Source organism: Vipera berus, assembly GCF_964194415.1.
Source record: "Vipera berus genome assembly, chromosome: 1".
NCBI classification, from domain to species: domain Eukaryota; kingdom Metazoa; phylum Chordata; class Lepidosauria; order Squamata; family Viperidae; genus Vipera; species Vipera berus.
The window spans coordinates 361,465,459-361,489,950 of NC_138202.1; the positions used below are offsets into that span (position 1 = coordinate 361,465,459).

At 44.7% G+C, this 24,492-nt stretch overlaps 2 protein-coding genes across 2 annotated transcripts in view; one reads left to right on the forward strand and one right to left on the reverse strand.

Moving 5' to 3' along the window:
- Positions 1-24,492, forward strand: part of LOC308660171 (dehydrogenase/reductase SDR family member 13-like) — a gene marked incomplete at its 5' end in the record, with an annotated part of 87,342 nt that overhangs the window by 34,640 nt on the left and 28,210 nt on the right. The gene's annotated exons all lie outside the window — the stretch shown is intronic.
- LOC308674131 (dehydrogenase/reductase SDR family member 13-like) lies at positions 9,846-20,773 on the reverse strand. Its single transcript, XM_081338373.1, has 5 exons — positions 19,797-20,773; positions 18,266-18,384; positions 13,995-14,118; positions 12,880-13,191; positions 9,846-10,906 (listed from the first exon to the last, which is right to left on the reverse strand). The coding sequence occupies exons 1-5, from the start codon at positions 19,930-19,932 to the stop codon at positions 10,647-10,649; spliced, it is 951 nt and encodes a 316-aa protein (XP_081194499.1). The 5' UTR covers positions 19,933-20,773; the 3' UTR covers positions 9,846-10,646.

Genomic DNA, 24,492 nt, shown 5'->3' on the forward strand with positions numbered 1-24,492 from the left:
CTCTCCTCTGTGGCGTTCAGTTGTAGAGAGGCATGTGAAGGGGTCCCAGATGCTCTGCTGGATCCTCTGACGGGATGAAGGTCATTTGAGCTCTCACCTGCAGCTGAGGTTGCTTCAGGAACTGAAGTCTTGGATGTAGGCAGGGACGCTGTCTTTGATCGATGACTCCTGGTCACGATAGTAGAAGTCCTGCCATCTGTTATAAGTGGATTTGAGCCGGGTCTCCCAGACATCTTGTGGCATAGATCCTGGCTGGCTTGGAAGCATTCCTTTAAACCATCCTCTCTGCTACCAACTTGTGAGGTGTTCTCACGAGTGAATCGTTAAAGGAGCTTCCAAGCAAAAAGCATCACGCAGAGATGCAATCATATTAATTTAATTTAATTTAATAATATTTCTATACCGCCCTTCTCCCTGAGGACTCAGGGCGGTTCACAGGGCAAGAGTAAAATACTATTAGTAAAATAATATTAGCTTTATTCATGATAGATCAAAGAGAAAGAAATACTTGGCATGAAAGCATTCATGCCTGCATGTGTGAGAGAAATAAAATAAAAGAAAACAAGCTAGCATTACATGACTAAACTAGGGGTTAGGAGTAGAGATAGAACTGGAGAATAGAACTGGAACAAGAATTAGAACAAAGAACAGCCCCTCGTGCAGAGGTATTTATGGGGGGTCTTGGCCCCTCCCTGACCATAAAACTCTCTCACCAATGGGGCTGTGGGTCCGAGACCCTTGGCTCATCAGTGGAAGCAAAGAAGCCTCTTTGCCTCCATCTGATGATCCTTTTGGGGAACTGCCAATGGCTGGCACTAATCATCTAACAAATAATAGTAAGAATAACAGTATAACGGAGTTGGAAGGGACCCTGGAGGTCTTCTAGTCCAATCTGCTGCTTAAGCAGGAGACCCTGTATCCTTTCATTCCTATCTCTTCTTAAAAGCCTCAAGTGATGCATTCACAGCTTCTGGAGGCAAGGAGTTCCACTGGTTAATTTTTCTCACTGTCAGGAAATTTTTCCTTGGTTCCAGGCTGCTTCTCTCCTTGATTAGTCTCCATCCGTTGCTTCTTGTTCTGTCTTCAGGCTCTTTTTGAAAATAAATTGACCCCCTCCTCTTCTTTGAGGCAGCCCCTGAAATATGGGAAGACTGCTATCCTGTCTAGTCCTTCCTTTGTTAGACTAGACATACCCAATTCCTGCAATCGTTCTTCATTTTTAGCCTTCTTTTTTACACGGTGGTGACCGGAATTGGATACCTTATTCCAATTGTGGCCTTACCAAGGCGTTGTAAAGCAGTGTTAACACTTCATGTTGTTGACCCGGAATAAGGGGACATGATAGGAAATATCAATTGTGAATGTGCAGACGGCCCTACTGTCTTTGGGCTCTTGCAAAGTCCTGGATGCAGGGTCATGAAAGGCCAGCAAGGAAAATACTCAATGTCCTAACCCTCCCAAGAACATACGGTATCTTTAGGGAAACACCCAAAGGGAACATGTTTGTTATTTCTGCTCTCTTATCCAGGGCTTTTTTTCTAAAAAAAAAAGGTGCCAGAACTCTCAACTTGGCAGGTGCAGGAGGAGAGGGGGGCAGCACTGCTGCAGTCAAGGGTGCGAGGGGTGTTGGCAGCGGGCTGCCCCCCCCCAGGGCTGGAGCCAGCACGGCTGGTGCTGTTGGAGCAGCAGGGCCCACTCTATATGGCGGGGCCGTGAGGGGTGTGCGGCAGAGGCGATGCAGGCCGGACAATGCAGGGCAGCCAGTGAGGCGCACAGGGCGAGGTGACGGTGGTGCAGGTCCAGCACCGGGTAGGCCACTAGCCTGGCTGACACGGGTGAGCACAAGGAAGGAGTGTGCATAGACTCCACAGAATCCACCTCCCACTCCTTGTCCTCACTTACTTACCTAGTTTGGATGGTGTAGTTGGGCAGCAGGGAAGGATGCAAAGTTCCTGCCAACTCGCCTTCGCTGCAGACAACTTGCCGGTGCAACGTTTGCCGGCCAGGTCTTTTGGCATGCTCAGCAACAATTCCTATTGGCTTTTGAAAGCCAATAGGCTTTCAAAAGCCAATAGAGGGAGTAGCATAGCTTGTGCAAAAGCTTTTCTGTGTGTGTGCAAAAAAAGGTGCCGGAATGCCATTCTGGGCATTCTATGAGAAAAAAAGGCCTGCTTTTATGTTTTAATCTTCTGATTTTAAATATATTTTTTTTCTATTGTAACTTGCCCCAAACCTCACAATGTGGATTGCATACAAATATTATATAATTGGTAAATAAAGGTAGAACATATGTTAAATATACATCAAATGATAATATACTTCCCTACGTCAATTCTTGCTCAATGACAGACCAAGAAGTTAACTCGGAAAGGAAAGAGGAAAATCTAGCAGAGATCTGTGCAACTTGTAGAAGGGAAAGGCCCACACTGATAAATTAAAAATCGTTGTGGTCTGCAAAAGAATGCTGGTGGGCTAATCAATGATTTGGTGACTAGAGGAGCATCTACAGTGTTGGAGTTAGTGGTCATGGTAAGCTACGGAGGCACTAGTCAACATGACTTTCAGGGCAGTGGTGGTGATTTTATTATTATTATTATTATTATTATTATTATTATTATTATTATTATTATTATTATTATTATTATTATTATTATTATTTTTAAAAGTCTGTGCTCTGTCAAAGGGTGCTTGGTAGGCTGCATGTACAGGCCTGGTCTAGAATTTATTTTGGAGCATTCAGCTATCTAAAGCAGGCATGTCAAACTCATTTTGTTTTAGGCAACTTCTTATAAAAGAATTGCCATTAATTTGTTTTAATAAAATAATTTAAATCAATTTTTCACTTGATTTCAAATTAAATGAACTATATTGGTTGACAATGAGATTTTTTTTAGTACAATTGCCAAATGCAATAAACTGGTTTTTAGGTATATGTTACTGGAAGGAAAAAAGCAATCCCTGCTGCGTTACTGATCCCAGAGAAGCATTTGCATGTATGCAGGTATCCTTAGGATGCCATAGTTATGGATGAGAAATATTGGTTGCAAAGTTGGCATTTCAGGATGTAATACAGATATTTTGGACTTATTTTTGTTTCTTTGCATGTTTGATATTTTTAAAAAGGCATATGCTACTGACTATGCTTATGCACATATGTAACATCTTTTGTTAGGATACATGACTACTGCTTGCCCAGAATGTAAAAAGTGAAAGATTGTGACTAAACAAAATTTTAATGTACAGATAATACCACCAGAAATTATTTTAGCCTTTTAATAAATGTTGTTATTGATGTAAAGCTCACCATGGAAAACATCATATATTGTTATGTATATACTAGGTTAATTATTTAAAGACTGAAGTGCAACATAACTAGATTCTAAATAATCTATTTTTCAAAACACACAACAGTCCAAACAGTAAAAGTAAAGTCCAAATTAAGAATATTTCATTCTTAAGAATTGCTTAATTTAAAGTGGTTTAGTTGTAATAGATGGTTATAGATTCAAAATAGTTTTCAAGAGTGTTTACAAAAGATACTATTTTTTTCTAGCATCAGCTAAATTAGACATATTACATTGAGAAAAATGTTTCTCATTTCTTTCCTTATTGATTTATTGATTTCATTGAAGAGATGTTAACATAGGAAATAGATTATTTTGTTATCTAATTTTACCTTCCAAAAGACAGAAGCAGATGAAAAATGTGAGGTTCTTTTCTGTTGGCTTTTTTGAATTAGCTGTTTTAGATTCTAAAAGTTTAGTTCCTAAAAAAGTAACCTTGTAAATAATTTTAATGTCGTTTAGTGCACAGTAGGCAAACTTGGCTCTTTTATGACTCAAGTTCTTCAACTCCCAGAATTCCTGAGCCAGCATGGCTCAGCTTGGAAACCTCTCTCTTTCCCCTCAGCGTGGCTGGCTCAGGAATTCTGGGAGTTGAAGTCCACAAGTCATAAAAAAGAGCCAAGATTGCAATAGGCTTTCCAAAGCCAATAGAGGCAGCTTTTTTTTAAAAGGTGCTGGAACGCCGTTCTGAGCGTTCCATGAGAAAAAAAGCCCTGCTCTTATCTACAGTATGCCAGATTTACTGGGTGAAATCTGTATCGTATGCGTGTCAGCTTTGCTGGATGCCTTGCTTATGTAACCAGGAAGAATAAATACAAGGATTTCTTGTCTTTCGGAGCTGCTCTCATTTAGAGGAGCCCGTCTTTTTGTTCAGCTGAATAAAAACGTAAAGGTTGAAGGCAACTTCTGGCTTCCTGTATTTTTTACCAGCAAAACCTCAGAACCTGCATATCATTTTTGGCGAGCCAGGCAGGAGAGGTGCTTGGTTGGTCCTAGGGAGGCTCAGGAAAGAGGAAGCGTGCTCCGCAATTTCCTGGAGGTGCCCCCGTTCTTGACTCTTCATTGTGGTTTTAATAGGAACCAGGGTTTTTCTTCTTTTTGGTTGCCTTTTACCTGGTTCCTGCATACTCAGGAGGGCTGAAGATAAGGTAGAGCACACAGATATACATTACTTTTTTGCACCAGCTTGCTTGGGAGTGTGTGTGTATGTGTAAACATGTGTCTGTTTCCTTGAATTATTTCCCACCATTGACCAGAGCTGGGCGGAAGGGTTTATGCCAGCCGCACCTAGGCCCCCCTTTTTTGGGGGTGCTGGGGGCACCTAGAAAGCAAGGGGCATTAATCTTGTACTCTCGTGCTCCAACGGGTTGTGAGTGGTGTGTGGTTTGAGGTTTGTGGTTGCTCCTTTTATATATATACATTTCCCGCTGTTGACCAGGCCTAGGCATGATACTGATCTTAGCTGAAGGTCAGTGGATCTCTTGTGGCCCAACAGGCTGTGCAAGTGGTGTGAGTGACTTGAACACATGGGCTCAGCCCAGAAAGACCAGTTAGAATGAATAAAAGGACAGTTAGAATGAATAAAAGGAAAGGATGTGTTCTCAGCCCCCTTGACTGTGTCATAAGGAACTTTGGTAAGCTTAAAACCTGTTGGGATACGAAATTGAAACTCTGATTAAGTACAATGCCCTCTGTCACCAGGACATACCCACTGTTTGGCCCACAGGGGAATCCATAAATTTGGGAGTTTTTGAAACCATGGAGATTGTGCTTAAAGAGGCATGGATCATGCTCAGCATGCTTCATATGCTCTTTTGTTTTTCTGGGCCTTACATGTGAATAAGCAGGTGCTTAGAGACTGTGGGCTGTGGTGACCTTCCACGGCACCGCCTTTTCCTGCTTTAGCTTCTGCTCCTCCACCCCATGAGGGGATCTACTCCCTCACAGGGCAGGTAGCTGTTAGGAGGGGGGACACTGATGAGCTCCTGTTTCATACTCCCTTCTCCACATCTGATCTTTCTGCATGGGAGGACCGATTGGGTTCTTACACTGACACCCCGCAAAAATATTCTGCATTGGTTCTGTCCACGAACTGGGCAGACCTCCAAGCCATGCTGGATGTCTTTTTCACAACAGAGGAGGGGCATCAGGTAGGCAATGCTACTAAAGGAAGGAGGGTCCTTCAGGTGGAGGGGACTTCAGGTGACGATAGACAAATTGCTGGAAGGAGCGTATGAAGCCTACATGACATGGCCAGAAGTGATAACCAGGGGGCTGAGGAGGGTGAAAAAAGCACAGCATTGTTTTTCTGGTTTAAGCTCTGTAACAGGTGCCCTAGTGTGCGGCTTTTCAACCTTTCCCCCCATTGTACTGCTTTTCGGATACAATATCAGTTACAATATTTGAGAATACACCCCAAACCTCTTCTGCATCATGTCAGTTGTAGGACAAATAACATGGGCAAGAAAAAAGAGAATGTGCATTTCATTGATGTAGAACAAAGAAACAGTGAGTAACTTGGACTCAAGAGGAAAAAGTAGCTTCAGGATAAAGAAGAATAAAAACGGTTGACACTAAGCGAAGCAAGCTGCCAGAAAGTGGATTTTATTCAAGAAGCCGGACAGAGAACTGATTTGGCAATGACTTCTGGACTAGCTGGTCAGAATCAACTACATGCGTGGTACACTTTATACCAGACATGTCAAACACAAGGCCCGGGGGCCGGATCCGGCCCGCGAAGTGGTTTCATGCGGCCCACGAAGCCATCCTGGAAACAGTGAGGGAACGGCCCCCGCTGCCTTGGCCCCGACCCAGAGACCCTTCTCCTGCCAGAGACCCCCAGATCTGTCCCACTCCTGCCCAGGCCCCCATAGGCACCCTTGAAGCCAACGATGTAGAGCTGGCCACGCCCACCCAGTAGGCCATACGCACCCTAGCCATGCCCACCCAGTAGGCCACGCCCACCCTGGCCATAACCACCCGGCACCTTGAGGGCAACCGCAATGCTGATGCGGCCCTCCATGAAATTGAGTTTGACACCCTTGCTTTATACTCTTCCCTGTTTCATGTTTTGATGAGATTTGTGAGGGGTTTGTTCTTCTTAATTTCCTAGCTTGGTTTCCCCCCCCCCCCTTTTCAGTAGGATTGATTACTCCTATCGCCCAGGATGGGAATAACTTGTTGATGCAGTTTTTGTCTTGTCTTTGTTTCTGTCTTGTCATGAGTCCTGGTGTGTTTGGGGTTAACACTGTTGTTGGTTTTTATGTAGGCTTTCTGTTGATTTGTTCCTGGTTAACGCTTATCTTTTACTTCGTGTTTCTTGGCTGTCTGCCCGAGGCTGTTAACTGCCCTGGGCGGGGGAGGAAGAGAGAGGGGAGAGAGAGAAAAAATCTTCCCTGGTGCTTTTTATTTTTCGGCTTGACTTTCCTGAGACAAGGGTGAAGGGATTCGCAGTGGCCTTTCGTACTGTAATAGTTGGTTTCTGGGGCTATGTTCTATTTATAAGATGTTGTTTATTGACTTATAGGAGTTTTAAAGCTGCCCGTGTTAAGCAAGAGGATGGTTAACTAAATTTTGTCACTAAATGAATGGTTGCAAGTCGAGGACTACTTGTGGTCAGAAGCCTGCTTTCGTTTACCCCAAACTCCACCACCGTCTCTTTTCGTCTTAAGAAGATGGAACACTTTATTTGGCCAAGCGTGATGAGACACAGAAGGAAAACGTGTCCCCGGTGCAGAAGAAGCTCTCAGTGTACGTGCAAAACAACAGAGTGATAATAATCATAATGCCACCAATAAGAAGGATAATAGTACAGTTATACAACATGGGTAAATACACACAAACCTTAGACAGTATTGTGAGGATTAGCTGTTCAACAGAGTGATGGCAGGAGGGAAAAGACTCTCCCTGTGTCTGGTTGTTTTGGCACGCAACATCCTGTAGCGTCATCCGGAGGGGAGGAGTTGCAACAGTTTGTGTCCAGGATGTGACAGGTGTGTAGAGATTTACTCAGCCCTCCTTCTGACCCGCTCAATACGCAGGTCTTCAATGGAAGGCACGGTGATTGCAACCTTTTTTTTCTGCATTCCTAAGAATCTGTCCCGTTTGGTCGCTGTACCGAAGCAGACAACTATTGAAGTACGAATGACGGGCCCCATTATTCCTCTGTAGAACCCCAGAAGTTGTGGGTGCTCCAACACTGGAGGATTTTAAGAAGAGATTGGACACCCTTTTGTCTGATATGGTGCAGGCCAGGGTCACCTGCTTGAGCAGGGGGTTGGACTAGACGACCTCCGAGGCCCCTTCCAGCTCTGTCATTCTGCTACCTGTAACCAGAGCTCCTGGGGCAGTCTGAACTTCCTGAGCTGACATGGAAAAACATTCTTTGTGGTGCCTTTGTGGGCTCTAATGTCAGGTGCCCATTTCAGGTCCTGGGAGTTCCTAGAACCCCGAAGCCTGAAGGTCTCGGCTGTTGATCCCGCGTTGTCTAACGTTGCCAGAGGTGGCAGAACAGGAAGGCTCTGCCTAAAATCTACCATCATCTCTTCTGTTTTCAGCGGATTCTAGTCCATATTGTTCAGGCTGCACCAAAGGGCCCGTTCCTCAACCTCCTGTCTGTATGCAGACTCATCACCGTCTCGAATGAGACCCCCGACTCTTTTTTTATATAATATTTTATTAGTTTTCCAACATTTACAATAATATCTTTAAGAAGCAACGTGGTATCCGAGTTACAATATTTCCATCTCAGACAAGTACATATTATTACAGATCTCCACATTATTATAACCAATACTTCCTCTATCTTTTTTTCTTCGATATATACTATCTCTTATCTAGATTAACATATTTCTTATTGCTATTCATCAAATATTTAACAGTTTATTTTATTTTACTTTTTGAATATATATCCATCAATCTTTTAGTATATTTCATATTTTAACATTCCATCTTAAAAACATCGAACACCTTATCTATTTTTTCTAGCTTAATTTTACATTGGTATTAAAATTAAAACGTTTGAGATTTCTCAATTTCATATCACTAAAAAATCTCTTTTTCCTTGATACAATTCTTCTTCAATATCTAGTAGTGTAATCCAGTTCTCATTTATCTCATTTATCTCATTTCCATATCTATAACAATTATAGAATATTTAAAATAATAGTCATTAAAATACATATCACAAGGAGGAGGGAAAAAAGAAAAAAGAGAAAAACAGAAAAACAGAAAAAAGGAAAGAAAAAAGAAAAAGAAAAGAGGATATTCTTATTTCTCATTTATAGTTTCCACATATTAAAAATTAACCAAAATTTGTTCCATTTTAACATTCAAAACATCCTTCATGTCTCTGCATCCAAACATATTAGTTATAGTCTATCATTTTTAGCATGTATACATCTTAACCCATATCCTTTAGAAAAACTCAATATTTCAATGTTAATATTCATACATTTGTATTTTATTTTTTATTTTTATTTATTTATTTTATTAGTTAATCAATATTTTTATCTACTCATCAAAACATTCTTGTAGTCCCAGTACCATCCTGTCTATTTTAATATTATCTATTTGACCTCCTAAAAATGTTCATATTTCTTCAATCGTATTCTTGCTTTCTTCCTTGCCATGCCATTTTACGCTTCTTTGCCTCAGGGTTATCAAAGTATTCTTGTATTACTATTTGAAATTGAAGTGGACCTCCAGGCTCCACCATTGAAGAATTAAAGAATCTTCCAACAGCACCAAATCTTACTATTTTCACCTCTTGGTACAATTGTGCTGGTTCAAATAAACTTCCTTCCATATTTTCTCCATCACCATCTTCAAAAACCTGTATTTGTTGACTATTTGATTCTTCTGTCAGTGTATTTGATTGTTCAATTTCTTCTATTAAGTTCTGTCCCAGTAAAATATTAGTTGTAGTCAGTTTGAATTTGAGTTTGTTTCATCGAGATACTTTCTAATTCTTTCCCAAAAGCTCTTATTTCATCGCCAGCTGTAGAAAGGAGCTGAAAAGTTTGGTAAGATATTTCCCACAGAGCAAGAGTTTGTTTTTGAAACTCTTCCACTGTAAGCTTTCACATCTGATGTTCAAGGTTACTCTTTATCTTATTTTCTTAAATATTTTCTTGGTGTTTTTTTTAAAGAGAAAGTCAGAATTGCAATTTCAAATTTAGCCACTGGGTGTCCCCCAAGTACCTTAAGAGTTCTTTTCTTTTGTTATTTCTTTCTTAAATGTTCTTTGTTTAAAAAAAAACACCCCTGAATTTGTTCGCCACCTTCCGAAGGGAGGGTTAAATTCCCCCTCCCTCTTCACAGGGGGAAAAGTACTTAGCAGTTTAATTAGGTGAAAAGAAGATGATTAAGGTACAAGAGAGGAATCTTACCCTCGTCTCTTCCACGCTGCTTTAATGTTGCCTGATGGTAGGTTTGACTTTGGCTGTCTGCAGCCTAGGAGCTGGCCATATTCCTATGGTCAGTCTTTCGTCCACCGGTACAAAGGGAATGCAGGCACTAACGGGGGGGTTGCTGCTCCCCCACGTTTCTGTAAAAGTCCCTTCTGTCTGGACACCCCTCCAGGGCGACTCTTCGGTCCTTTTAGGACCCCCCCAGCGATGCGAATCTGGACGTGGAAGACGGGAGCCATCCTCCAGGCGTCCATTTACAGCTGTCGGCAAACCGGAAGTCCGAGACCCCTGACTCTTGTCTTATCTGCAAACTTCAGTGCAAGCAGTGCCTGACTTACCTCATTTAGTGACTGTTCAGAGTTACGACAGCCCAGAAAAAAGTGACTCGTGACCCTTTTCCACACTTACAACCATTGCAGCATCCCATGGTCACGTGATCCAAATTCAGACACTTGGCAACTGACTTGCTTTTATGACCGTTGCTGTTTCCCAAGGTCATGTGATCCCTTTGATGACCTTCTGGCAAGCAAAGCCAAGGCTTAACAAGCTTGTTACTAACTTATCAACCGCAGCGATTCACTTAACAACTGAGGCAAGGAAGCTTGCAAAATGGGGCAAACCTCACTTAACAAATGTCTCAATTAACAACAGAGGTTTTGAGCTCAACTGTGGTCGTAAGTCGAGGACAACCTGCTCTTTAACAGAGTGATCGTTCGAGTTGCAGTCATTTCCATGGAGACAGAGAAGTGCCATGGAGAAAGCACACAGTGCCATGGGGGGGGGCTGTGCTAATTGTCCAGGTGCTTTGCTGTTATTTTGTGCGTGCTTTTCTGTGTGTTTTCCTACCTTCACCTCAGAAAAAATTAAGGGGAGAAATTTAAAGTGGACAAATTTAGCTGGTCAGTCCCAGCAGCCGCTCGCTGAATTCCCAGAGCTTCTTGGTCAGCTGGTCATCGCGGGCCTGTCGACTGGGTGCCTTCGGCTGGCAGTCATCAAAATACTGCCCGCTCAGCCGCTCGATGCCCTCCTCGGTGGCGCAGTAGATGGTGGTCTGGGCACCAGAATCACAATTTCGGCTGAACAGCTTCATGAACCAAACCCACCAGAAGAGCCAACGGGGATACGAGCGAAAAACTTCGGTTTTAACAAGTCCTGAAATCAAAGGAAGAGAGAACAGGTAGTGGATGGAAGATTACCCAAGGGGGGCGGAGGGACGGAGATCCTGAATAAACCCTTCACACAGTACCCATTTCCCACCAGGAACCATGGGCCGCTTAGCACCCTTTGGGCAACATAGGAAATGTCTCAGAAGACCAAGAGCTCACACTGAGTGGGTGAGGATGCCAGCGGCTCTCTCTCTCTCTCTCTCTCTCTCTCTCTCTCTCTCTCTCTCTCTCTCTCTCTCTCTCCCTCCCTCTCTGCGTGTGTGTGTGCTCCTTTGCGAGCTGCATTGGCTACCAGTTGTCTTCCGGGTGAGGTTCAAGGTCCTGGTCATGATCTTTAAGTCCTTACATGGCATGGGTCCGGGTTACCTCGGGGACCACCTGCTGCTGGCGTCAACTTCCCTCCGCCCTGTGCGTTCCCACAGAGAGGGCCTCCTCAGGGTACCTCCGGTCAGGGAATGTCGACTGGTGGCCCCCAGGGGGAGGGCCTTCTCTGTGGGCGCTCCGGCATTATGGAACCAACTGCCGGTTGAGCTCCGGATGGCATCAGACCTCCGATCCTTCCGCCGCGGGCTGAAGACCCACTTATTTGAATTAGCTGGTCTGGCCTGATGGGGGAATATGGGTTTTTAAATTGGTTTTTTAGTACTTTATTATTGTTGTTTTTTAACTGGGCACTGGTTTAATTTCCTTTTAACTTTTGTATCGTTATTTATATATGCCCTGTGAACCGCCCTGAGTCCCTAGGGAGAAGGGCGGTATAGAAATCAAATAAAACTAAACTAAACTAAACTTTGCATGCATGAAGTCATTGCAGTGGGGCAACTACTACATTCTAATAATAATAAATAACAATGTTCTGATAAAATATTTGTAGCTCAGAGTTGAAGTCTGAGGTCCTTGGTCCACTGTGAGTTTGGCTGTTTTCTTGCAGGATGTCAACGTTGTGACAATTAAGAAACTGCAACCATTTTACCTTTTGCTTTAACTGTGCTTTTCCTGATGTTTGAGACATTTAGATGTAGAAGGGGGGAGGAGGGGAATGCTACCACAACAATTGCAGCTGTGTGTGAACACAAGGTCAAGGTTAGATAAAGTTTTGGGTTGAGAAGTTGGGAGGAGAGCCCACGTTTTAGAATAATTGGTGAATGTGATTTATGACAGCCTTTCTGTGGTGGGAATTGCAACTTGTTACATTGTATCAGGGGGAGGGAACTTCAGTCTTGGGTTCAACTATGTAAGTGCCAATACTTTTTTCCTGAATAAAATGTGCTTTGAGGAAGAAATCTTTGCCTGGAAGTTCTTTTAATTGGTTTCACCTATCGGAACCGTGACACAGACATTTCATGACTCAACCCGGGATCGTCATCAGTGCTAGAAGGGAGGGGGGCTTGTGGAGAGGAGGAAGAGGAGGAGGAGGAGGAGGTGAATGGGGAAGAAGAGGAGAGGAAGGAGGAGGAAGAGGAAGGGGAGGAGCAGGAGGAGGAAGAGCAGGAGGAAAGGTAAATGGAGGCAAAGAAGCAGGAGAAAGCAAAGGGGAGAAGGAATAGGAGGAGAGGGAGGGAGGCGGAGGAACAGAAAGAGAATGGCAGGAGGAGGAGGAGGAGGAGGAAGAGCAAAGGATGAGGAGGAAGAGGGAGGGAGGAGGGGGAAGGAAGAGGAGGGAAAGTGAAGAGGATGTGGAAATGGAAGGGGAAAGCCTCAGCCTTGCTTTAGGCAGTGGGTTGGTAGAAGACCTCCAAAACCCCGTCCCACTCTAAAATTTTAGGATTCTATTAGCTCTGGTACCTGGGAGGGTGGGAGACGTCTCCCTCCCCAGTGGAACCCAATGGAGGAAACTCCCAGGGTGGTTCTGCAAAGGGGGGGTTGAGGGAGCCCCCGGGGGAGAGAAATGCTTGGCAGAGCCCCAGACGGACCTGGGGGGATCCATCTTGGGCTTCTTGGAGGCAGACTTCCACTCACCTGGATGAACTGCATAGCAAGTGACGTTGGTTCCTTCCAGCTGGTTGGCCAACTCTCGCGTGTGGAGAATGTTGGCTAGTTTGCTGTTGAAGTACGATTTTAGAGCCTGCCACAGACTCTCGGCCGGCTTGTGGATGGTCCGAAAGTCAATCTTCCCAGCACAGTGCATACTTGAGGTCACAATTATAATCCGGCTGGGGGTGCAGCGCTTCAGCCGATCCAGGAGCAGGTGGGTCAGCAGGAAGTGGGCCAGGTGGTTGACCTGGAAGTTCTCATCAAAGCCATCAGCGGTTTGACCGTCCTTAAAGACCCCTGCCAAAAAAAGTAAGCAAATTCCAGATAGTCTTCAGTTTACAACGTTACTTTGTGATCATTCAAAATGTATTTACAACCCAGTTCCAAAGTTGCAACGGCTCCTTCCTGCCCCCACCCCAGTGTTACATGATCACATTATAGGCACTTGGGAATTGGTGTTCACTTTACAACCTGGCCCACTGTCGTGTGATGGAGGATTTACAACATTTTTGTCGAAGAACGGAGTTTACATCCAATTTTCAGCAAAAACTCCCCATAGTGAACAAATGATTCGCTTCACGACTGGCTCAACAAAGGTCATGAAATCATAGTAGTCACAGGGGTGACCCACTTTATAACTATCACACTTTACAACCATAATGGTCATAAGTTGTAGATTATCTCTAAAGCACCCAGTTTGCCCTAGTGATTAAACCTAGAAAGCAGGAGGTTATGAATTCAAATCCTGTCTTAGGCATGAAAGACAGCGGGGAGACTTTGGGCCAATCACCAGGAGTCTAAGGGTTCTAGTCCCGCCTTAGCTGTGAAAGCAAAGTCGATCATTCTCTCTCAGCCCAATCCACCTCACAAGGTTGTTGTTTTGAAGAAAATAGGAGGAGGAAGGCATGCTGGATCTGTTCACCGCCTCGAGTTACTTGTAAAAATAATAATAAAGGCGGGATACCAAAAGCAAATAACCACAAAGAGGAGAGAGCTGCTTCTGAAGTTATGGCCAAACCCCCAAAGGAAGAGAAATATTGGAGACCCCCACAATATTCCCTCGCCCAGATACGCCGGAGGGGGGTCTGCTCGGCACCCACCGGCATTGTTGATGAGGATGTCCAGACGGGGCTCAGATTTTAAGAAGGTCTGTGCAAAAGCACGCACAGAGTTGAGGTTGGCCAGATCCAGGATCATCAGGATCACCTCCGAGTTCCCGCTTTCCTGGAAAAGGAGCAAAAGGAATCCTGAGAAGAATCGGGATCGGGTGCGGCTTCAAAGGCTGATCCCAGTTTACTCGCCTTCTACGTATCTCTGTTCACCTCCTGACAATCACTCCAGGTGTTGTGTAATAAAACAATACAGGCAGTCCTTGACTTGCAACCATTTGAAATTACAATAATGCCCGAGAAAAGTGATTTACGACCGATCCTCACAATTTCGACCATCGCAGCATCCCCAGGGGTCATGTGATCAGAATTTGTGTGCTTGGCAACCAGCGTTATTTCTCACAGTGGCTGCATCCGCTTTGTGATTGTCCCAAGAGGATTCCCACAAGCAAAATCAATGGGGAACCTGGATTCATAAAACAAGTGCGGTGATTTGCTTAATAAAGGGTGTTATGTAGCCGCAAAGGGCCTTACCCAAAGAAGAGGAGGGGCTCAAGCTATTCTCCAAAGGACCTGAAGGCAGGACAAGAAGCAATGGATGGAAACTAATCAAGGAGAGAAGCAACCTGGAACTAAGGAGAAATTTCCTGAAAGTGAGAACAATTGACCAGTGGAACAACCTGCCTCCAGAAGCCGTGAATGATCCAACACTGGAGGCTTTTAAGAAGAGGCTGGACAACCACTTGTCTGAAATGGTTAGGGGTCTCCTGCTTAGCCATGGGGTTGGACTACAAAACCTCCGAGGTCCCTTCCAGCTCTGTTATTCTATAATAACATACCACAGTCTTACAGTCAAGAATGAAGAAGGGCAGATAAAATGGATGAGTTTTATTAACCAGAACCAAATCGATCACGCAGATCCAACAAAAGCACTTTTAGGAATGCAGCTGCCCCCCAAAATATGGAGCCCCCCCAGACAGAACCCGGACAGGACTGGCCAGAATTGAAGGCAAAGCTCTTCAAGTGGGGAATGGCTGGGGGTCCGCAGGGCGATTGGGGTTCATTGGAAGAGTTGGGATCTCGAATTCAGTGTAGTTGATTGGTTGGAGAGTGCTGGCTCCTGCATGAGGCAATCTGCCCTCTGATTGGTTGCCATGGGTGCGGAGGGGGAGGTTCCCTTCTTTCCCGCCTTTTTCTTCTGTGTCCTCTGTGTGCTGTTAAGATTTACCTCACAATGTTCCTGTGTTCCTGACAGGTATATTTATATTTATATTTGTACTTATATTTATATGTATAGTTATAATTTAAATTTATATAGTTAGAGTTACAGTTGTGCGCACTGCACAATTCCTTGACAGGAACAAACAATAACACATATAGACCAAGAAAGTCCATTAAGAAATTTCAATTCACACCAGAAGCAGTTAAAGGATTTTAGCTTCCTTAGATCATAAATTATAACATCCCACTGCAACTCTATGGCACCATATTATGGTGATTTTAACATGGTTTTACCCTGTTTTAATATTATAACTCATTTTTTGTATTGTCCACCTATTAAATATACAGGTAGTCCATGACTTATAGCTACAATTGAGTCCAACATTTCTGTTGCTAAGGGAGACAGTTGTTAGGTCAATTTTTGCCACAGTTGTTAAGTGAATCACCACAGTTGTTAAATTAATAAGACGGTTATTAAGGGAATCTGGCTTTTCCCTGAACTTTGTCAGAGGTCACAAAAGATGATTGCATGACCCCAGGACCGTGCAACCATCGTAAATATGAGTCAGTTGCCAAGTGTCTGAATTTTAATCACATGACCCCAGGTGTGATGCAATGGTCATAAGTGTGAAAAAGGGTCACAAGTCACTTTTTTCAGCGCCGTTGTACCTTTGAACAGTTACTAAATGAACTGTCAGAATAACATCTCTCCCACTCTGACTCTATGGTGCCATATTATGGTACGTTTAACATGGTTTTACCCTATTTTAATATTTTATCTCATTTTTTGTATTGTCCACCTATTAAGTATGACTGCAATTGAGTCCAACATTTCTGTCGCTAAGTGACACAGTTTTTAAGTGAATTTTGCCCTATTTTATGTCCTTTCTTGCCACAGTTGTTAAATGAATCACTGCGGTTGTTAAATTGGTAACATGGTTGCTAATTGGTAAAATGGCTTTCTCATTGTTTTTGCTTGACAGAACATCTCAAAAGGGGATTGCATGACACCGGGATACTGCGACCGTCATAAATGTGAGTTGCCAAGCATCAGAATTTTGATCATGTGACCATGCTGCAATGGTTGTTAAGTGTGAAAAATGGTCATAAGTGCCTTCAAACATTGAACAGTCACTAAATTAACTATTGTAAATCAAGGACTACCTGTATAACAGCTCTCCCATTTTGAATTTATAGCGCCATATTATGGCAATTTTATTATGGTTTTACCCTAATTTAATATTTTATATTTATTGTACTGACCAGTCAGTAAAAACAAGACCAGGAGCTGACTGTGGTTCAGACCATGAGCTTCTCGTTGCCAAATTTAGCCTTAAACTGAAGAAAGTATGGAAAAGCACTAGGCCACTCAGGTATGCACTAAATCATATCCCTGACGAATATACAGTAGAGGTGACAAATAGATTTAAGGAATCATATCTGACAGACAGAGTGCCTGAGGAACTTTGGACGGAGGTTCGCAACATTGTACAAGAAGTAGCAACTAAAAACATCCCAAAGGAAAAGAAATGCAAGAAAGCAAAATGGCTATCTGAGGAAGTGTTGCAAATAGCTGAGGACAGGAGGGAAGCGAAAGGCAAGGGAGAAAAAGAAAGATATGCCCAATTGAATGCAGAATTCCAGAGAATAGCTAGAAGAGATAAGAATGCCTTCTTAAATGAACAGTGCAAAGAAATAGAAGAAAACAATAGAATAGGGAGGACCAGAGATCTTTTCAAGAAAATTGGAGAGATGAAGGGAAAGTTTCATGCAAAAATGGGCATGATAAAGGACCAAAATGGCAGGGACCTAACAAATAAGACCATCTTATTTGTCTCTTGAGAAACCTATACGTGGGCCAAGAAGCAACAGTGAGAACTGGACACAGAACCACTGATTGGTTCAAAATTGGGAAAGGAGTCCGGCAAGGCCGTATACTGTCGCCCTGCCTATTTAACTTATATGCAGAGCACATCATGAGAAAGGCAGGGCTAGATGAATCAAAAGTTGGAATTAAGATTGCCGGAAGAAACATCAACAACCTAAGATATGCAGACGATACCACTCTAATGGCAGAAAGTGAAGAGGAACTGAAGAGCCTCTTATTGCGGGTGAAGAAGGAGAGTGCAAAAGTTGGGTTGAAACTAAACATTAAGAAAACCAAGATCATGGCATCCAGCCCTCTCAATTCCTGGCAAATAGATGGGGAAGAAATGGAAGTAGTGACAGATTTTATTTTCCTGGGCTCCAAGATCACTGCAGATGGGGACTGCAGCCAAGAAATTAAAAGACGCTTGCTCCTTGGGAGGAAAGCCATGGCAAATCTAGACAGCACACTAAAAAGCAGAGACGTCACCCTGTCAACAAAAGTGCGTATAGTCAAGGCTGTGGTCTTCCCAGTTGCAATGTATGGCTGTGAAAGTTGGACCATAAGAAAGGCTGAGTGCCAAAGAATTGAGGCCTTTGAACTATGGTGCCGGAGAAGACTCTTGCGAGTCCCTTGGACTGCAAGGCAATCAAACCAGTCAGTCCTAGAGGAGATCAACCCTGACTGCTCTTTAGAAGGCCAGATCCTGAAGCTAAAACTCAAATCCTTTGGCCACCTAATGAGAAGGAAGGACTCACTGGAGAAGAGCCTCATGCTGGGAAAGATCGAGGGCAAGAGAAGAAGGGGACGACAGAGAAAGAGGTGGCTGGATGGAGTCACTGAAGCAGGAGGCGTGAGCTTAAATGGACTCCAGAAGATGGTAGAGGACAGGAAGGCCTGGAGGCACATTGTCCATGGGGTAGTGATGGGTCGGACACGACTTCGCAACTAACAACAACATTGTACTGACCACTTACTTGATATACACATATTTGTTCCTACTTTAAACTTACATTTGCATCTGCCTGTATGCTGCATTTTATCTGCACTGCATATAAGGAATTGCATGATCTCGGTAGATGCCATGCGCTAAATAAGTAAATAAAAACCATCAGGAAAAGCCCTGAGTGCTGAAGAACGGAAGGAAGGAGAGACCCGCACGGCAGGCGCTTACCCGTCTGATGTCGCACACAGCCGATTCTCCTCTTGCTTTGTCGCGGCAGGCCAGAATGACACGGGCGCCTCTCCGGGCCAGATCCACCGCTGTGGCCTTCCCGATCCCTGAATTTCCACCTAGGAAAGGGCAGAGAAAGGATTCACAGAGATCGCCCAGCCTTTGATGGGGACCCAGGAGCCGGGCCTGCATTTGTGTGCCTGCAGTTTTTGTGGTGTGTCACACATGGAAGCATTTGTGTGGCAGCGTTTGTCAACCTTGGCAACTTTAAGACAGGTGGACTTCAACTCCCGGAATTAAAAGCATCTTAAAGTTGAGAAACCCTGGCTCAGGGTGTGATTTTCACAACTCTTTAAGAGCAGTCTTACATCAACAAAAAAGAATAACTTAAAATCATTCAGGGGTAATACAAATAGTCCTCGACTTACAACCATTATTTTAGTCATCGTTTGAAGGTACAGCAGCACTGAAACGTTTTTCACAGGGTTCTAATATTTCAAACATATGAAAATCGAACAATGATTTTTTCCTGTTGTGTGGTTTTTTACCCAATTGAATTGTTTCAATCATCTCACTGTCTTGGCGTCCTTCTGCAGGAACGCTGAACGGGCCGTCCTACTTGCTAAGCTTCCCAGCTGCCCCGTCTCTCCTGCAGGGCTGAACTGCCCCCAAAGCCTCCTGCTTCCTTCTCTGCATCGCTCCCGGCTTCTCTCCATCCTGCTGGGGGGGGGGAATGGATCTTGGGGGGGGGGGGCAGAGCGGAAGCAGAGATTAAGAAAAGGGACTCCTGTCTCCACACCAAGCGAGTCGGGCAGAGCCTGAAAATCCGGTTTCCAGCTGCCTCCTATCCCAGCCAGCCAGCAACAACATCTGTCCAGCCAGACAAAGAGCAGCCGTGGACTGACAGGAGAGAACTCTCCAATCACTGGGGGGCTGCCATAGAGAAAGGGGGGGTTCACTTGTTCTCCAAAGAGCCGGAAGGCCGGACAAGAAGCAACGGATGGAAACTCGTCAAGGAGAGGAGCAACCTTAGAACTAAGGAGGAATTTCCTGACAGTGAGAACAATTAACCAGGGGAACTCCTTGCCTCCAGATGTTGTGGCTGCTCCATCGCTGGAGCTTTTCAGGAAGACAGAAGACAGTCAAGAGACTCCTGCTTGGGCAGGGGGTTGGACTAGAAGACCTCCAAGGTCCCTTCCGGCTCTGTTAATCTGTTCGCCCTCCCGAAGTCTGGCCACCCCTGGACTTTCTCCCCTGCGCCCCTCCGGCGACTGCCCGGCTCTTCCCGTTCCCTCCTCTCGGCCTCGGGAAGGGGGGGGGCGGGGGTCTCAAGGGGCGAGGCAGCCCCCGGGGACGGCTGGTCTCTGCGGACCCTCCCGGTTCCCCTCCCCCCTTTGGGGTCTCACCTGCTTTATTCCAAAGGGGCTTTTTTGGTCGGACTTTCTCGCTTTCCTTAATGTCAGCGCCCCCCACCCCAACCTCGACGCCCCCCCCCCGCCTGGGATGGGAGCGCAGCAGCCCCCGGAGCTACCTGTGATGAGAACCGTCTTGCCCCGCAGGCTGACCGCGTTCCGGCACCGGGTGGCCAAAGCCAAGTTGTAGTAGAGCAGCGCGCAGAGCCCCAGCAGCCCCGCCGCGCCCGCCGCCAGCCCCGCCGCCGCCTCCATGGCCCGCTCGCCCGCCCGGCCCCGCTCCCTTGCCCCGCAGCCCGGGAGCGCTTGGACTTTACCGGGACGGTCCCCGCCCTGGCCCGCCTCCCGCTCCTCCCCGCGTGGGAAAGCCACGGCCACGGGCAGCGCTGCCAATCTCTCGCCCTCCCTTCTTCCCCTCTTGCGTTAAGGAGGGAGGGAGGGAGGAAAGAAAGAAAGAGGGGAGGGAGGGAGGAGATGAGAATGAGAAGAAGGAAGGAAGGAAGGAAGGAAGGAAGGAAGGAAGGAAGGAAGGAAGGAAGGAAGGAAGGAAGGAAGGAAGGAAGGAAGGAAGGAAGGAAGGAAGGAAGGAAGAAAGAAAGAAAGAAAGAAAGAGAGAAAGGAAGGAAGGAAGAAAGAAGAAAGAAAGAGAAAGAAAGAAAGAAAGAAAGAAAGAAAGAAAGAAAGAAAGAAAGAAAGAAAGAAGAAAGAAAGAAAGAAAGAAAGAAAGAAAGAAAGAAAGAAAGAAAGAAAGAAAGAAAGAAAGAAAGAAAGAAAGAAAGAAAGAAAGAAAGAAAGGCTGTCTGGGGAATTTGGGAGTTGGTCCACACATCTTAAAGTTGCCAGGGTTGAAAATTCTGCTTTACAGTTTGCCCAGAGTCACTGTTGCAACATGGGCAGCTTTATAATGCTTAACAGTCAATAAACATCTTATAAATAATGGCACGTAGATGCTTGCCTCATCCTAAGATGCAAAAGATGGCTGTTGACATAGGATGGTGTTACGGGGCTTTCCCGGGCAAGGGCAGGGGTCAATAACCACCCCTCTGAGGGCAGCATTGTCTGTACAGATGTCAATAATAGTAAGAATAACAGTATAACGGAGATGGTTAATTTTTCTCACTGTCAGGAAATTCCTCCGTAGTTCCAGGTTGCTTCTCTCCTTGATTAGTTTCTATCCGTTGCTTCTTGTCCTGCCTTATTCTCCTTTTGAGAATAAATTGACCCCCTTCTCTTCTTTGAGGCAGCCCCTCAAATACTGGAATATCATGTCTAGTCCTTCTTTTGTTAGACTTGAGACACACCCAATATATCTAGGCCTGCAATCATTTAATTTATTTTTTTAGCCTCCAGCCCCCTAATCATCTTTCTTGCTCTTCTTTCTTCTCTTTCCAGAGTGCGAACACCTTTTTTACATCGTGGTGACCAAAACTGGATGCCTTCTTCCAAGTGTGGCCTTTCCAAGGCATTGTAAGGCGGTGTTGACACTTCAGCTGATCTTGATCCTCTCCCTCTGTTCATGCAGCCTGGCACCGTGTTGGCCTTTCGGGCTGCTGCTGCTCATGGTCAAGTGATGGTCCACTAGGACTCCAAGGTCCCTCGCACAGTTCCTGTTTTTAAGCCAGGTCTCACCCAATCTGTATTTGTGCCTTTGGTTTTTCCTGCCTAAGTGTAAGACTTTCCTTTTCTCCACATTTAAACTCATTTTGTTGGATAGGGCCCATTGTTCAAGTTGACCTCTGATAATTAAGCAATGAATCTGCAAACACCTAGAGGCAAACAAAGTCATAATGAAAAGTCAATGTAGGTTTGTGGAAACCAGATCATGCCAGACAAAACAGGTTGCTAGAAGACCTACAAGGTCCCTTCCAACTCTGTTATTCTGTTCTGTTCTGTTTTTCTAGTGCAACCCCTTGCTCAGAGAGGAGGAAGGAAGGGAGGGTGGCAGAGAAAGAAGGAGGGAGGGAGGAGCTGAGAATGTGAAGGAGAGAGGGAGGGAGGGAGGGAGGGAGGGAGGGAGGGAGAGGGAGGGAAGGGAGAGAGGGAGGGAGGAAAGGATCCTCAGAGGGAGATCTAAGGAGGAATTTCCTGCTAGGGAGAACACTTAACCAGTGGAAAGGCTTCCCTCCAGAAGTTGTGGGTGCTCCAGAAGTTGTGGACGATCCCTTGACCGTGAGCCAGCCGTGTGCAGCAACAGCCAAAAAAGCTAACACAATCCTGGGCTGTATAAACAGAGGCATAGAATCACGATCACATGAAGTATTAGTACCCCTTTATAAAGCTTTAGAACTAGAATAACAGACTTGGAAGGGACTTTGTGGGTCATCTAGTCCAATCATGCAATATTGGAATTCAACATTCTGGAGGCACAAGCAATAGAACACAGCCAAACTAGAGCTTGGACTTTAAAAGAGCTAATTTCAATAAACTTAGAGAGACCATGGGAAGAATTCCATGGATGAGAATCCTAAAGGGGAAAACAACTCAAGAAGCTTGGGAAATTTTGAAAAGTGACATAATAAAGGCCCAGTCTAGTACAATGCCAACAAAGAAGAAAAATAACAGCTCTCAAAAGAAACCAGCATGGCTGCATAAAGAACTCTCTGATAAATTGAAAGATAAAAAGGACAAGTATAAGAATTGGAAAAAGGGGCACATAACTAAGTCAGAATATCAGCAAATAGCCCGTGCCTGCAAAGATGAAGTGAGGGAAGCTAAGGCTCAAAATGAACTAAGGCTTGCGACCAAAGTCAAAAATAACAAAAAAGCTTCTTTCAACATGTAAAAAACAAGAAAAAAGTTAAGGAAATGATTGGTCCATTAGTGGGGGAAAGTGGTAAGAAGGTGACAAGCAATAGGGAGAAAGCAGAACTATTTAACTCGTTTTTTGCATCTGTCTTTACAGAAAGGGAAAAAACAGTCCAACCTACCCAAACCAGGGCCATAAAAAACAGAATAGAAACGCAAGTTAAGATAGGCAAAAAAATGGTAAGTGAACACCTGTCCAGCCTAGACGAGTTCAAATCACCAGGACCAGATGGATTACAGCCCAAGGTTCTCAAGGAACTGGCACACGTGATCTCAGAACCACTGAACTATATTTTTCATAGATCCTGGAGCACTGGAGAACTACCAGAGGACTGGAAGAGAGCTGATGTAGTTCCCATCTTCAAAAAAGGGAAAAAAAATAGATGCAGGAAACTACAGGCCTATGAGCCTGACCTCAATACCTGGGAAGATTCTGGAAAAGATAATCAAACAACAAATCAGCGAACACCTTGATGCAAACAAAGTCATCACTAAAAGTCAACATGGGTTTGTCAAAAACAGATCATGCCAGACAAATCTTATTACATTCTTTGACCAAGTGACAAAATTAGTGGACCAGAGGAATGCTGTAGATATAATTTACTTGGACTTCAGTAAGGCATTTGATAAAGTAGATCACAACCTACTACTTGATAAGATAGAAAAATGTGGGTTAGATAGCATCACCACCAGATGGATTCGTAGCTGGCTGACAGGCCGTACTCAGTGTGTGGTCCTCAATGGAACCGCATCTACATGGAAGGAAGTGTGTAGTGGGGTGCCCCAGGGCTCTGTTCTGGGCCCAGTGCTCTTCAACATCTTCATCAATGATTTGGATGAGGGGATAGATGGGGAACTCATCAAATTTGCAGACGACACCAAGCTGGCAGGAATAGCCAATACTCCAGAAGATAGGCTTAAGATACAGAAGGATCTGGACAGACTCGAACACTGGGCACTATCTAACAAAATGAAATTCAATGGTGAAAAAAGTAAGGTTCTACATTTAGGCAGGAAAAATCGAATCCACAGGTATAGTATAGGTGGTACCTTGCTCGATAGTAGTAACTGTGAGAGGGATCTCGGAGTCCGAGTAGACAATCCCTTAAATAGGAGCCAAGAAGTGTGCTTCAGCTGCCAAAAAAGCCAACACAGTGCTAGGCTGCATTAACAGAGGGATAGAATCAAGATCAAGTGAAGTACTAATACCACTTTACAATGCTTTGGTAAAACCACACCTGGAATACTGCATCCAGTTTTGGTCACCACGATGTAAAAAAGATGTTGAGACTCTAGAAAGGGTACAGAGAAGAGCAACAAAGATGATTAGGGGGCTGGAGGCTAAAACATACCAGGAACGGTTGCTGGAATTGGGTATGTGTAGTTTAACGAAGAGAAGGGTGAGGGGTGACATGATAGCAGTGTTCCAATATCTGAGGGGCTACCACAAAGAAGAGGGAGTCAAGCTATTCTCCAAAGCACCTGAAAGCAGGACAAGAAGCAACGGATGGAAACTAGTCAAGGAGAGAAGCAACCTGGAACTAAGGAGAAACTTCCTGACAGTTAGAACAATTAACCAGTGGAACAACCTGCCTCCAGAGGCGGTGAATGCTCCAACACTGGAAGTTTTTAAGAAGAGACTGGACAGCCATTTGCCTGAAATGTTATAAGGTTTCCTGCCTGAGCAGGGTGTTGGACTAGATGACCTCCAAGGTCCATTCCAACTTATTGTTATTGTTATTATTACCTCACCTTGATTTTCTTTAGTACAAGAAGGATCACAATGGGCGACTTTGGGCCCATCACCAGGAGACGGTGAGTTCTGGTCCCCCGCCTAGCCCGGCTTTGACACCTAAGGCAGGACTCAAACTCTGTCCTGGTGCTTTCAGCACGAGACCAGACTTTCCTGCTTCTGGTGCAATCGCTCTTAGCGTCAGGAATTGTTTCAATCATCTCACTGTCTTGGCGTCCTTCTGCAGGAACGCTGAACGGGCCGTCCAATTTGCTAAG

Excerpts from the sequence above, each read along its gene's own strand:
- LOC308674131 (XM_081338373.1), bottom strand. The coding sequence starts at position 19,932 with ATGGAGGCGGCGGCGGGGCTGGCGGCGGGCGCGGCGGGGCTGCTGGGG. Across the intron at positions 18,385-19,796 it reads CAAGACGGTTCTCATCACAG|GTGGAAATTCAGGGATCGGG; the intron begins GTAGCTCCGGGG and ends GCCCTTTCCTAG. Across the intron at positions 10,907-12,879 it reads TTGCTATGCAGTTCATCCAG|GACTTGTTAAAACCGAAGTT; the intron begins GTGAGTGGAAGT and ends CTTTGATTTCAG.